General features: G+C 44.1%; 1 protein-coding gene across 3 annotated transcripts in view; it reads right to left on the bottom strand.

The window, feature by feature from the left end:
• Positions 1-6,431, bottom strand: part of LOC132395758 (patatin-like phospholipase domain-containing protein 2) — a 32,602-nt gene extending 26,171 nt beyond the window's left edge. For all 3 annotated transcript variants that reach the window (XM_059972748.1, XM_059972749.1, XM_059972750.1), the window contains exons 1-3: positions 5,772-6,431; positions 3,347-3,579; positions 1,562-1,627 (exon numbers count right to left, since the gene is read on the bottom strand). In XM_059972748.1, coding sequence (XP_059828731.1) covers positions 1,562-1,627; positions 3,347-3,579; positions 5,772-6,003 — 531 coding nt within the window. In that variant the 5' untranslated portion in view covers positions 6,004-6,431. The remainder of the gene's footprint in view (positions 1-1,561; positions 1,628-3,346; positions 3,580-5,771) is intronic.
• Between the last annotated feature and the right edge of the window lie 8,555 nt (positions 6,432-14,986).

The following is a 14,986-nucleotide window of genomic DNA, read 5'->3' as shown; positions in this document are numbered from 1 at the left end:
CCTCTATGTGCTCTGATTTACTCCCACAGCCCAAAGACATACTAGTTAAATGATCCTTGCAAAGTGTCCTGTGATTAGGACAAGTTGGGTGGCTCGGCTCATTAGGCTGGAAGAGTCTGTTCCACACTCTATCTCGAAGTAAAGATACAACCTTGTTTATAGCAATTTAATCAAATCATACATTTAATTGTAGATCTCTTCTCAGAAAAATTGTGCACATGTGCCAACAAATTCCATGGTTTCACCACCCTCTGCTTAAAGAAATTCCTTCTCATCTCTGTTCTAAAAAGAAATCCTTGTATTCTGAGACTATGCCCTCTGGTCCTAGACTCACTGACTATAGGAAGCATCATCTCCACATCCACTCTATCTAGGCCTTTTAACATTTGATGGGTTTCAATCAGATCCTTCCCCCCCACCCCATTCTTTTAAACTCCAGCGAGTACAGGCCCTGAACCCTCAAACCCTCCTCATACATCAACTCTTTCATTCCCAGGATCATTCTCGTGAACCTCCTCTGGACCCTCTCCAATGCCAACACATCTTTCTTAGATATGGGGCTGAAAACTGCTCACACTATGCCAAAAGTTGCAGTTTGTTCCTTGCCACGCTTTGATGAAGGTTACATCGAGTCCTTCCTACAGGCAAAGACTCACAATGTAACTGGAAAATGGATCACAATTACGTAACTTAAAGTGCTGTAGTCATCAAGAGTGAGATGAGGGCAAAGGAAACAGTCCGAGGGATTGATTGCACAGAGTAGCCCCAAGCCTTCAGCACAGAGCAGGTCAGGGAGAAGCTGAGCAGCACAAGAGATACAAGTTCTTGCCAATTACAACAGGGTCATAGGAACTCTCCCGATTAGTCAGTAACCTCGACACAGCCAGATGGAAGATGTGAGAAACAGAAATCCCATGCCATTGACCATAAAGACAGAAACAAAATACAACTATTCAGCCTGTCAAGTCTCTGCCATGCCATTCCATCATGATTGATTTATTAACCCTCTCAACCCCATTCTTCTGTCTTCTCCCTGTAACCTTTTATACCCTGACTAATCAAGAACCTATCAACCTCCGGTTTAAATATACCCAATAATTTGACAATGAATTCCACAGATTCGCCACCCTCTAGCTGAAGAAATTCCTCCTCATCTCTGCTCTAAAGGAGCATCCCCCTATTCTGAGGTTGTGCCCTCTGGTCCTAAACTGCCCCACTATAGGAATCATCCTGCCCACATCCACTCTGTCTAGACCTTTGAATATTTGATAGGTTTTAATGAGATCCACCTCATTCTTCTAAACTCCAGCAAATTCAGGCCCAGAGCTGTCAAACGTTCTTCACATGTTAACCCTTTCATTTCCAGAATTGCTCAAGAGAAGCTTTGCTAGATCCTCTCCAATGCCAGCACAGTGTTTCTTAGATAAGGGGCCCAAAACTGCTCAGAACACTCCGAGTGTTGCATTTTGGTACATATTACACTTCGATGAAGATTACACAAAGTCCTTTCTGCAGGCAGAGACTCACAATGCAATCTGGAAAATGGGTCACAATTACATACCACACCCCGGAAAGTTGGACAGAACAGCCCACAGTAGACCGGAATAAAACAACTGCAGAGTAATGCCTGTGAAAGGAAGAATCAAAATTCAAACCAGGAATAATTTACACCCAATGTCTTCAACTTCTACTTAATTAACAATGATAACATTCTACTTAACATGTTATTGGATATTGTCACAGGGAGGTGCTCAGAAATATTTTTCAAATTAAGACTAGAAATCCAGAATAAGGACATTGAAGAGAAGATTGGGACAAACAGAAATGAACAATAATCTGCTTTGTATAGGCTCACAGCCAAGGAATCAGGATACTGAACACAAGGGTCTTCACAAAGATCCCTCAAAGTTGCTACACAGTTTGACAGAGTGGTGAAGAAGTTGTCTGGTGTGTTGGACTTCATAAGTCACTTCAAGAGCCGTGAGGTAATGTTGCAGCTCTGTAAAACCCTGGCTAGATCACACTTGCTCAGATCTAATCACCTTTTTATAGGAAGGATGGGGAAGCTTTAGAGAGGGTCCAGAGGATATGTACCAGCATGCTGCCTGGAATATGAGGAAAGGTTGAGTGAGATGGGGCTTATTACTTTTGAGCAAAGGAGGATGAGGGATGGCTTGATAGAGATGTACACGATGATAAGAGACATCAGTAGAGCGGACAGCCAGAGGCTTTTACCCAGGTTTAAACTCATTTGGACGGAAACTTAGAGGGACGGAATCTAGTTTTGTCTGCGGGTGGGGCAGTTAGTATACAAGTAGCTGCAGTGCATAGCGAAAACATGAGGAAGGACAGTCAGATGACAGCAAAATTGCAGTCAGTAAGATGCATTAAAGTGTAATTTAGGGGCAAAAATCAAAAAGGGTGGTAAAATTCAGGACTGAAAGTGTTATATTTGAATGCATACAGTGTATGGAATAGGAGATTATTTTGTAGCACAGTTAGAAATTGGTAAATGCAATACTAGTACTGTATTAATTTTGCGAGGACTAGAAGATAAAAGTGAGGGTGTAATGCTGAGGCTTTATAAAGGCATTGGTCAGACCACACTTGGAGTATTGTGAGCAGTTTTGGGCCCCTTATCTAAGAAAAGATACGTTGGCTTTGGAGGAGGTTCACAAGAATGACTCTGGGGATGAAAGGGTTAACAGATGAGGAGCATTTGATGGCTCTAGGACTCTGCTCACTGGAGTTTAGAAGAATGAAGAGGGGGGTGAATCTCATTGAAACCTATCGAATATTGACAGGCCTAGATAGAATGGATGTGCAGAGGATATTTCCTAAAGTGGGGGAGTCTAGGATGAGAGGGCATGGCCCAGAATAGAGTAATATCCATTTAGAATAGAGATGAGGAGGAATTCCTTTAGCCAGAAAGTGGCGAATCTGTTGAATTTATTGCCAAAGATCACTGTGGAAGCCGTCGTTGAGTGTATTCTGCTCCCATGTCTTATGGTCATTGTCCTAGGTAATGGCTGATATGAGAGGGCACAATTTTAAGGTGATTAGAGGAAATTGGAAGGGGAATGTCAGAGTTAAGTGTTTTTTTTATATACTGTACACAGAAAGTGGTGGGTGTACGGAATGAGCTGCCAAGTCTGGTGGTAGAGGCAGATACATTAAGGGCATTTAAGGCACATGGATGATGGAAAAATGGAGGGCCATGTGTGAGGGAAGGGTTAGATTGATCTTAGAGTAGGTTAAGAGGTTGGCACGTATCATGGAAAAAAGGGCCTGTACTGTTCTATGTTATCTCTCATTGTATGTAGATGGAGACACAGCAGACTGTTACCTGGATAAGTTCCTCATTGGAACTGAAGTCAGAGACAAGGATGTTCTGTCTATCAGATACCCGGGTCACAGAGATGAACAGCCTCCCACACGCAAGCTCAAATGCATTCTCGCAAAGAGTCTCCACCAGACTGTCCCGGACAAGTTGGAGAGGGTTAAAAAAAGGATTCATCGGCCCAAGGAAGTGTCTTCTTGACTGTTCAGCTGTTCGTGTGACGCTCCGGTAGAAATGATCTGTTATGGAGTGAAAATGATTCCTGAGACCAAATGGATGGCACAAAACCATCAGGAAGATCCCACAGCATAAACAATGCATTTGGTCATCTGTATCTCACCCATTTACAATTCAGAAAGAATCAGGCATTGTAACCTGGATCATGTATGTGAATGCTGGAGTCTGGAACAACACTCACATTGCTGGAGGATCAGGCAACTTCTGTGGATGGAGCTGGCCAGTGGAACATCACTACATTGGTTTCTCACTGAGGTTAAAGAGGGAGGCCTGGAAATGGAGCTGGAAGGCTCGTGGAACAAGATAGCAGTCCCACCTTTTCTCAAACTTTCAGTAACTGCTCCTCCTGTCCCCTGCCTACATTTCGCTTTTCACACTGTTCCTCCTGTTTGGACTGGTCCTCATCAGCCTATCCCATTCCCCTCCTTCAGCATCTGCCCAAAACCTACTCACTCCCCACCATTGCTTCCCCCCTCTTTTTGCCACACTCCACCTTTCTGTCTTATCAGATTCCATTATCGTCAGCCCTTTGTCACCTCCCAGCTTCTGGCATCATTCCCACTCTCCTCTTACCATCCAGCTCTTGCTCTACCCGTTGCCCAGCTAGGAAATGGCAGATGGAATACAATGCAGACAAGCGTGAGGAGTTGCACTTTACACGGTAGGTCCTACACAGTGAGTGGTACAGCATTAAGGAGTGCAGTAGAGCTAAGGGATCTTGGAATATAGGTCCATAATTCCTTGAAAGTGGCATCACAGGTAGATAGGGTCAATAAAGGGAGCTTTTGGCAAATTGGCCTTCATAAACCTAAAGTTAAAGAGGCCATATCTGGAGTATTGTGTACAGTTCTGGTAACCTACGCTACCTATAGAAAGATCTCAATAAGATTGAAAGATGCAGAGAAAATTTACAAGGATGTTGCCAGGACTTGAGGATCTGAGTTACAGGGAAAGGTTGAATGGGTTAGGACTTCATTCCCTGAAGCATAGGAGAATAAGGGGAGATTTGATAGAAGAATCCAAAATTATGAGGGTTATAGATAGGGTAAATGCAAGCAGGATTTTGTCCACCGAGGTTGGGAGATCATGAGCTAAGCATGAGAGGCCAACTATTTAAGGGAAATATAAAGGGGGTGGTGAAAGAGTGAATGAGCTGCTGATGGAAGTGGTGGGTGCCAGCTCAGTGTCAACATTTAAGAGAAAGATGGGAGGGACTTGGAAGGCGATGGTCCTGGCGCAGGTCAATGGGGCTAGGCAGAACAACAGTCAGCATGGAGTAGATGGGCTGAATGGCTCGTTTCTGTGTTGTGGTTCTCTAAGACTGTATGACCCAATGTCCACACTCCAAGTAAGACAATCTGTAACCCACAGTTCACTTGTATCATCTTCATGTTGAGTAAATGAAGATGTGAATGCATGGCCATCCATATTACACCTTTCACAACCACACGGCAGGATCTACAGAGGAACACATAGAAAGGAATTAAACCTGAGACCTTCCTCTATTTACATTTACATCATGGCAAATACTTCTCACCATACCCCTCAGTGGCCACTTTATAAGGTACACCTGCTTATTAATGCAAATATCTCATCAGCCAATCAGGTGGCAGTAACTCAATGCTTAAAAGCATGTTAAACGATTCAATTATTGCTCAGATCAAGCAGGGGAAGAAATGTGATCTCAGTGACTTTGACTGGGGAATGATTGTTGGTGCCAGATGGGGTGGTTCGAGTATCTCAGAAACTGCTGATCTCCTGGGACTTTGGTACACAACCATTTGTAGGGTTTACAGGGAAGAGCGCGAAAAGCTTTAAACAATACATCCAGTGAGCGGCAGTGGTGTTAGTTAAAACTTCTTGTCATGAGGGAGGTCAGAGGAGAATGGCCAGACTGGTTCACGCTGACAGGAAGGCAACAGCACCTCCAGGAACCATGTGTTACAACAGAGGTGTGGAGAACAGCATCTCTGAAAACACAACACGTCGATCCTTGAAGCGGACGGGCTACAGCTGCAGAAGACCTGAAACATTCACACAGTGGCCACTTTATTAGGTACAGGAGGGACTGTATAAAGTGACCACTGAGTGTATAATTTCTTCCTCCACACCTGCCTATTGTCCGCCGGTTAGGGACAAGCCGAGGATAGGCAGTGTCAAAGTCCAGATGAATGTGACGTTTTCGATGGCTTACCGAGATCAATGCCACAGACGATAGCGGCAGCGATGAGGGAACCGGCAGATACTCCGAACACTCTCCGAGCCCCACGGACAACCTCGGGCGCGTTTTCCAACAAGCACTGCGCCACGCCGATGTGGTAAGTTACGAGAAAGCCACTCCCCGAGAAGGTCAGTGTCTGGGCTGGAAGCCCGCCGCCATCCTCCACAGCTCCGGGCTCACCCCGTGCACCACCTCTCTCCTCCATATCCAGAGTCGGGTCTCAGGGACAGAGCGCACCCGGGTAGCGCACATTACACCCTGCCGCATCCAACTTCCCGGATTCTCGCTCCATCCTCCCCGATGCTCTTCATCCCCCTCCTCTTCCTGAAGCCCTTCTGTGGTGAACTACATATACCTGTCTGGACACGCCCCCCGCTGACTGCTCCTGTGGCTCCTCCCACAGACCCCTGTATAAAGGCGATCGGAGGCACAGCTCCTCCCTCAGTCTCCAGGATGTTGTGTGGTGGACGCTTGCTGCTTCTGCTTTCTTCCAGCCAATAAAAGCCTACCTTAACTCACGTCTCCGAGAGTTATTGATGGTGCGGAACCTACTGAACGCTGGCTCTCTGAATACCCCCCTTCCTCAGCCAGTCCTCCCGAGGACTTCCCTCCTCCTCGCTCTGTCAGAGTTCATCCTCCTCCGACCCATCTCCCACTTGCAAGGACTGGCGCCCCCCCCCCCCACCTGTACCTGTACTCCGGCGGGGTTCACTCCGCATCGCAAGGACACCCACACTCCCGCCTGGACCCTGGTTTCAGAGAGCCTGCCTCCCCATCGTTCTGTTCTCCACACACCCCCATCCTGCTCCCCTGCTCCCAGGGGCCCCTCTGCCCAAGGTCTGGGCGCTCCATCTCCCTGAGAACTAACACGTGCTTCCAGGAGTCGTCTTTGCCCTAGGTGAGCTCCCTGGGTCCCCTGTTCCTCGGTGGAAGGTACCATTGTTATCACAATAGCAATCACTGTGACTGCACCAAACTCTTTAACGCTCCTTTTCCACACTCCCTTCCCTCAACGAGTTTTCCTCCACTGTTCTCTTACCTCCTCTAGTTTTTGCCTGCTCTCTGCTCTCCCAGAACCTCTCTCCCTCCCTCCTCTCTGGCGCTTCGCGTCTCCTCTAACCGCTACGTGGCCGCGTCGTCGGTGGTGCTTTTGTAGATCAGATGTACACCGCCTCCTCCTGTCGCTCCTCCTCTTCCAGTCTACATTGCTCTTTCACATTCTGTGTTTCTTATCCCATTGGTCACCCGTGGCTGATCTCTTCCGGTAACGGTTCTGGATAACAGTAGAATATCCTCGGAAAGTTCCCTCTGACCTGAGTTGTACAGTTCGCCCTGAGCAGTCTCGATGTCATCCAGTGTTCCTTCAGCTGAATATCCCCAGCTGTACCGATGAAGGCCCGAAACGTCGACTGCTGAGTTGCCCCAGCAGTGTGTGTGGGGTTGGGGAGGTGTCTAGATTTCCAGCATCTGCAGATCTCTTCCTCCATGGGCGCCATGGTAACGTAGCGCCTGGCGAGACGCTGTTTCAGCTCAGGGCATCGGAGATCAGAGTTCAATTCCGGCGCCAGCTCTCCGGCTTTCCGAAGACGCATCGATTAGTTAATTGGCAATTGTAAGCTGTCCTGTGATTGCGCCAGAGTTAAATGGTATTGCTGGGTGGTGAGGGCGCATTAGACCTGTTCCGCACTTTATCTCAATCTCAATATTGTTTCCACTCACATCCCCAGTGAGGGTTGTAGATCGATGAATCATCATTGCCGACCACCTAGTGAAAGGAAATGCTTTCTCCGACCACCATCTAACGTCATCTTAACGTTTGCCTTCAATGGTGCGTTTGGTGATTTCATTCCTTTTGTGACCCGATCTCCACCTTCAGTGAACTTGCACCTGCTGTCTAAACTCCAACTCGCACCAAGTCCTCTCCGTGTACGGTGACACACATTACTTCACCATCCGGCATTGGGGAAGGCGCCATCCATAACCAAGCAACAGACACAAACTGCAGGTGGAACGCAGCAGGCCAGGCAGCATCTATCGGGAGAAGCACTGTCGAAGGGTCCCGGCCTGAAACGTCTACTGTACTTCTTCCTATGGATGCTGTCTGACCTGCTGAGTTCCTTCAGCATTTTGTGTGTTGCTCGGATTTCCAGCATCTGCAGATTTTCTCGTGTTTGTGATTTTGTGTTTTTTTTTCTGCTCTTTTTTACACTAATTGTTTAATTTTTATATACTTTACATTATACTTTTCATGTATTGCAGTACACTACTGCCACAAAACAACAAATTTCACACCCTATGTCAGTGATACGAAACCTGGTTCTGATTCACTGCATTTCCAGTCCTGATGAAGGGTCTTGGCTCAAAACGTCGACTGTTGCTTTGGATTTCCAGCATCTGCAGAATCTCTTGTGTTTCCACATTTTCAAATTGTAAATACCACTACACACTATATCATTTCCTGTAGGAGTCACAAAATAACTCCTCTACCGAGCATCACTTTATGTACAATACTGTGCAAAAGTCACGGGCACAATAGCCGGGCTGCCTAAAGAATGTTGCACAGTACTGTCGTGATTTTATGTATTGCACTGTACTGCTGTCGCAAAACAAATCTCATGATGTATTTGAGCGATGATAAACCTGACTTTGATGTGGGTCTCTATTGTGGACTGAGAATGGGAAGGGGGCAGGGAGAGGGGAACCAGGGTTGGGAGAAGGAGAGGAAGAGGGAAGTGCCGTAGACACATTCTCTAATGAACAATTAATCAATTATTTGGAATCAAATTACCGTGCCTGGTGTCTCAGAGCTGGTTATGTCTCCCCTGCCCTGCTATCTTACTCTGTCAGCTTTTCCACACCCCTCCCACACTCGTCATCCTTTGCTCCCATCAGATTTCCAAACTCGCTCTGCGTCCACATTGACAAACACAACAAGCAGGAAGAGCACAGTAAGTATAAGTGCAGCCAGGTGGCCATTGAATAACATTTTCTATTGTAAAGTGCATTTATGTATTCACCCGGCTAATACTAAAATAGCTGCCTGTGCCTTTAAGAGAAAACGGTGACGTCATTGTGCATGGGTGGAGTAGAACGAAGTTTGGGTGCTTTTCCCAGGTTTGGTGAGGAAAGGTGAATAATATTTGATAATATCCAAGTAAATTCGTTTATACAGGTTTGTAAATCTAGAATACCAGTCAGATATTCTCAGATATTATAGATATTAGATATTATTATATATTATTAGATATATTATTATTCTCAGAACTCAGATATTATGGGTTTTAGAGTTAATCAGGAGGAATATAAGATTAACTTATTTGCTGATGATGTTCCGATTTATCTAACTAACCCATTGCATTCGTTGCGTAAATTATCTTCTAGATTGGAAGAATATGGGAAAATATCAGGGTATAAAATAAATTGGGATAAAAGTGAAATTTTACCCCTTACTAAAGGAGATTATAGTCAATGTCGATTAATAACTCAATTTAGATGGCCGATAAATGGTATAAAGTATTTAGGTATAAGAGTTGATAATGATATAAAGAATTTATATAAACGAAATTATTTGCCATTATTGAAAAAAATTCAAGAGGATCTTGATAAATGGTTAATGTTACCAATAACATTAATAGGTAGAGTAAATGATGTAAAAATGAATATATTCCCTAGATTACAATATTTATTCCAAACACTACCAATACAATTACCGCAGAAGTTTTTTCAAGAGTTAAATAAATGTGTGAGGAAGTTCCTTTGGAAAGGTAAGATGTCAAGAATATCGTTGGAAAAATTGACATGGAAATTTGACCTAGGAGAGTTACAATTACCAAATTTTAAGAATTATTATAAAGCAAATCAACTTGGATTTATTACATCTTTTTTGATGAAGATAAACCGGCATGGATTAGAATAGAATGAGATAAAATAGGAGAAAATATACCCGAAGATTTTATATATAAATGGGAATCTAAATGGATACGGGAAAAGAAAGAATCTCCTATACTAAAGCATTTGATTGATTTATGGAATAAGATAAATGTTGATGATGAGATAAAGAAATCTTTATTAGCAAAGAGACCTTTAATTCAAAATAAATGTATCCCTTTTACAATGGATGGTCATTTGACATATTTTACATGCTTTAGATTTTCGCGAGTATAGGGAATCGGAACCGGATGGTTGTGGTTGTGCTAAGTTCCTTCTCGGCCGTAGGTTAGTCTTTCGAGTAGTGAATCTACAAGGAGATGTATTGTAAAAGTTTATTTTTGTCTTTCGTTACTGTTTCATGGCCGAATGTGAAATTAATGGAGTAATGTGAATGTCTTAATCTCATGTGTGAACGTGAGCAAGGAGAACTCATTTCAGGTTCTAGCCTGTGTGTGTATGGAAGTTAAGCACATGTGTGCCAAGTTAAGATGAGATATATTTATTCATATTTTCGATGTGTGTAAGCTACAAAGTTGGTGGGATTCTAATGTTTGTATTTTTTTTAGAATTGCTACTATCGTATCGGTTTTGTGTATTTTTATTTATTTTCATACTGCATACTTAACAAAGGTGTGGTTTGAAATTAAGCTGACACTGCAACAGGAGGAACGGTGGTTTTTTAAATTATTTCGTCATTTTTATTTTGATGCCCTCTTTCTGCATTAAAACATCTAAAACAGGTAAAGGAGTTAAAGACCCGGAAAAGTATTTGTTGTTCTGCATGTGTATTTATCCCCAGGCTACATAAATATAAAAGTGATCCTGTGAAACACAAAGTGCCTGAGTGTGGTCACATAGAGTACATAAGATTAGTGTATGTACATAGACTGTACGTACAGTACTGTGCAAAAGTCCTAGGCACCCTGACTAAGATGAAGGCTACAACTTCTTGGACTGAAAATTGACAATAAACAGTCTTGAGTCTCTCCGTTCTCAGTAGTCACTCATCTTCCAAATTATAGGAGTTCCTGCAATTCCTCCTTGCTTGTTTCTAATCCTAATGGTGCCTCTTCATAGACTCACAAGTTCAAAGGTTAAAAGTTCAAATAAATTTATTATCAAAGTGTGTATATGTTACCAAATACCACCCTGAGATTCATTTTCTTGCGAGCATTCACAGTAAATACAACAGGATTTATGAAACAAAGACTGACAAACAAGCAGTGGGCAAAAGAAGAGAAAATGAACTGAGAAGGTGAGTTGTAAAGAGTCCTGGAAAGGGAGGCTGTACGTTGTGGAATCAGTTCAGTGTTGTGGTGAATGAAGTTGTCCATGCTGGCACAGGAGCCTGATGGTCGAGGGTTAACAACTGTTCCTGAACCTGGTGGTGTGGAACCTAGGGCCCCTGTACTTCCTGCCCAATGGTAGTAGTGTGGCCTGGATGATGGGTGTCTTTGGTGATGGATGCTACTTTCCAGTGACAGTGCTCCATCAAGATGTTTTCAGTGGTGGGGAGGGCTTTACCTGTGCTGCACTGGGCTGTATCCATCACTTCCTGTAGACATTCCCATTCCTGGGCATTGGCGTTTCCATATCTGGCTGTGGTGCATCTAGTCTGGATACTCTCCACTGTGCATGACAGAGTTTGGGATGACAGGCCAAATCTGTGCAACCATCTAGGATATTAGAGGCACAGTATCTTTCTGATGATCCTGACGTGCTGGTCTTGGAACTCTGAATGCTAGAGAATTTAAAGTTGCTGCCCTTCTCCAGCTCGGATCCTCCAATGAGGACTGGCTCATGGACCTCAGGTTTCCTTCTCCTGAAATTAATAATCAGCTCCTTGGTCCCGCTGACATTGAGTGAGAGGTTGTTGTTGTGGCTCCATTCAGTCAGATTTTCACTCTCCCTCCTATATGCTGATTCATCACCATCTTTGATTCAGTCTACGACAGTGGTGTAGTCAGCAAGCTTGAATATGGTATTGGAGCTGTGCTAAGCCACACAGTCATAAGTGTAAAGCACATAGATCAGGGGACAAAGCACACAGCATTGTGGTGCACCTGTGTTGATAGAGATCGTGGAGGAAATGTTTTTGCCAATCTGAATTGACTGGGGTCTATGAGAGGAAATTGAGAATTCAGTTGCACAAGGACATATCAAGGCCTAGATCTTGGAGCTTAGTGATAAGGGGATTATAGTACTGAATGCAGAGCTATAGTAAATGAAAAGCATCCTTATGTATGAATCTTCAATGTCCAGACGTTCCAGAGTTGAGTGAAGAGCCAATGAAATGGCATCTGCAGTATTGTGGCAGCAGATCAACTAGTCTGCAGCAGATGACAGGATCCAGGTCTCTCACCATGCAGGAGTTGATATGTATCATCACCAACCTCACAAAGCACTTTGGAGTGTACTACAACACAGAAAAATGTCTGTGGCCCATCTAGTACACCATCCTACTAGTCCTATCAACCTACACCCTCCATACCCTTCTCATTGGTGTGCCTATGCAAACTTGAATTTTGCAATCAAGCCTGCATCCACCACTTCCACTGGCAGCTCAATCCACATTCTCACCACCTTCTGAGTGAAGAAGTTCTCCCTCAGGTTCCCCTTCACTCAACCCTGCAACATTTTTAACAGCAAAGATGCATACATCAGGATGCTCTTTATCGACAACAGCTCAGCATTCAGTACTATAATTCCCCCCGCAAACTAATCAATAAGCTTCAAGACATTGGCCTCAATACTTCCATGTGCAACTGGATCTTTGACTTCCTCATTTGCAGACTCCAGCAACATCTGCTCCATGATCTCCATCAGCACAGGTGCACCACGAGGCTGTGTGCTTAGCCCCCTGCTCTACTCACTTTACACTTTAGCTGTGAGGCTAAGCATAGCTCCAATGCCATATTTAAGTTTGCTGATGACACTACTGTTGTGGGCCAAATCAAAAGTGGTGATGAATCAGCATATAGGAGGGAGATTGAAAATCTGGCTGAGTGGTGCCACAGCAACAACCTCTCACTCAATATCAGTAAAACAAAGAAGATGATTATTGACTTAAGGAGAAGGAAACCAGAGGTCTGTGAGCCAGTCTTCATTGAGGGATCAAAGATAGAGTGGGTCGGAAACATTAAATTCCTTGGTGTTATAATTTCAGAGGATCTGTCTCGGGCCCAACATGTAACTGCACTTGGGAAGAAAGCACGGCAGCACCTCTACTTCTGTGGGAGTTTGCCCACATTTGGCATGACATCTAAAACTTTGACCAACTCCTGTAGATGTGTGATGGACTGGTTGCATCAGTCTGCTGTGGAAACACCAATGCCCTTGAACAAAAAATCCTACAAAAAGTAGTGGATATAGCCTTGTCCATAATGGTAAAACCCTCCCTACAATAGAGAACATAGAACCATAGAACTTTACAGCACAGAAACGGGCCTTTTGGCCCTTCTTGGCTGTGCTGAACCATTTTTCTGCCTAGTCCCACTGACCTGCACCCAGCCTATATCCCTCCATACACCTCTTATCCATGTACCTGTCCAAGTTTCTCTTAAATGTTAAAAGTGAGCCCACACTCTCTGTGTGAAGAAGACCCCCCCACCTAATGTTCCCTTTAAACTTTTTTCCCCTCCACCCTTAACCCAAGTTTTTTTTTCTCCCCAGCAGTGGAAAAAGCCTGCTTACATTCACTCTATCTATACCCGTCATAATTTTATACACCTCTATCAAAGCTCCCCTCATTCTTCTACACTCCAGGGAATAAAATCCTAACCTCTTCAACCTTACTCTGTAACTCAGTTTCCCAAGTCCCAGCAACATCTTTGTAAACCTTCTCCGCACTGTTTCAACCTTATTAATATCCTTCCTGTAATTCAGTGACCAAAACCGCACACAATAATCCAAATTCGGCCTCACCAATGCCTTGTACAACCTCACCCTAATATTCCAACTCTTGTACTCAATGCTTTGATTTATAAAGGACAATGTACCAAAAGCTCTCTTTACTACCCTATCTACCTGTGACGCCACTTTTAGGGAATTATGTATCTGTATTCCCAGATCCCTCTGTTCTACCGCACTCCTCAGTGCCCTACCATTTACTTTGTATGTTCCACTTTGGTTTGTCCTTCCAAAGTGCAATACCTCACATTTATTTGTCTGTATTAAACCCCATCTGCCATTTTTCAGCCCATTTTTCCAACTGGTCCAGATCCCTCTGCAAGCTTTGAAAACCTTCCTCACTGTCCACTACACCTCCAGTCTTTGTATCATCAGCAAATTTGCTGATCCAATTTACCACATTATCATCCAGATCATTGATATAGATGACAAATAACAATGGACCCATTACTGATCCCTGTGGCACACGACTAGACACAGGCCTCCACTCAGAGAAGCAATCCTCCACTACCACTCTCTGGCTTCTCCCATTGAGCCAATGTCTAATCCAATTTACTACCTCACCATGTGTACCTAGCGACTGAATCTTCCTAACTAACCTCCCATGCAGGACCTTGTCAAAGGCCTTACTGAAGTCCATGCATACAACATCCACTGCCTTCCCTTCATCCACTTTCCTTGTAACCTCCTCAAAAAACATTAATTGGTTAAACATGACCTACCACACACAAAGCCATGTTGACTCTCCCTAATAAGACCCTGTCTATCCAAATACTTGTAGATCCTATCTCTTAGTATTCCTTCCAATAATTTACCTACTACTGACGTCAATCTTACCGGCCCATAATTTCCTGGATTACTTTTAGAGCCTTTTTTAAACAATGGAACAACATGAGCTATCCTCCAATCCTCCAGCACCTGACCCATGGATATCAACATTTTAAATTTATCTGCCAGGGCCCCTGCAATTTCATCACTAGTCTCCTTCAAAGTCTGCGAGAATACCCTGTCAGGTCCTGGGGATTTATCTACTCTATAGAAACCCTACAGCACACTACAGGCCCTTCAGCCCACAAAGTTGTGCCAAACATGTCCCTTGCTTAGAAATTACTAGGCTTACCTATAGTCCTCTATTTTACTAAGCTCCATGGACCTATCAGAAAGCCTCTTAAAAGAACCTATCATATCCGTCTCCAACACTGTTGCCAACAGCCCATTCCATGTACTCACCACTCTCTGAGTAAAAATCTTACCCCTGACATCTCCCCCGTACCTACTCTCTAGCACCTTAAACATGTGTCCTCTTGTGGCAACTGTTTTAGCCCTGGGAGAAAGCCTCTGACTATCCA

This window comes from Hypanus sabinus, chromosome 6 (genome assembly GCF_030144855.1).
Source record: "Hypanus sabinus isolate sHypSab1 chromosome 6, sHypSab1.hap1, whole genome shotgun sequence".
Classification (NCBI taxonomy): domain Eukaryota; kingdom Metazoa; phylum Chordata; class Chondrichthyes; order Myliobatiformes; family Dasyatidae; genus Hypanus; species Hypanus sabinus.
Note: the sequence above shows the minus strand (reverse complement) of the source record. Positions and strands in the feature narration are given on the sequence as shown.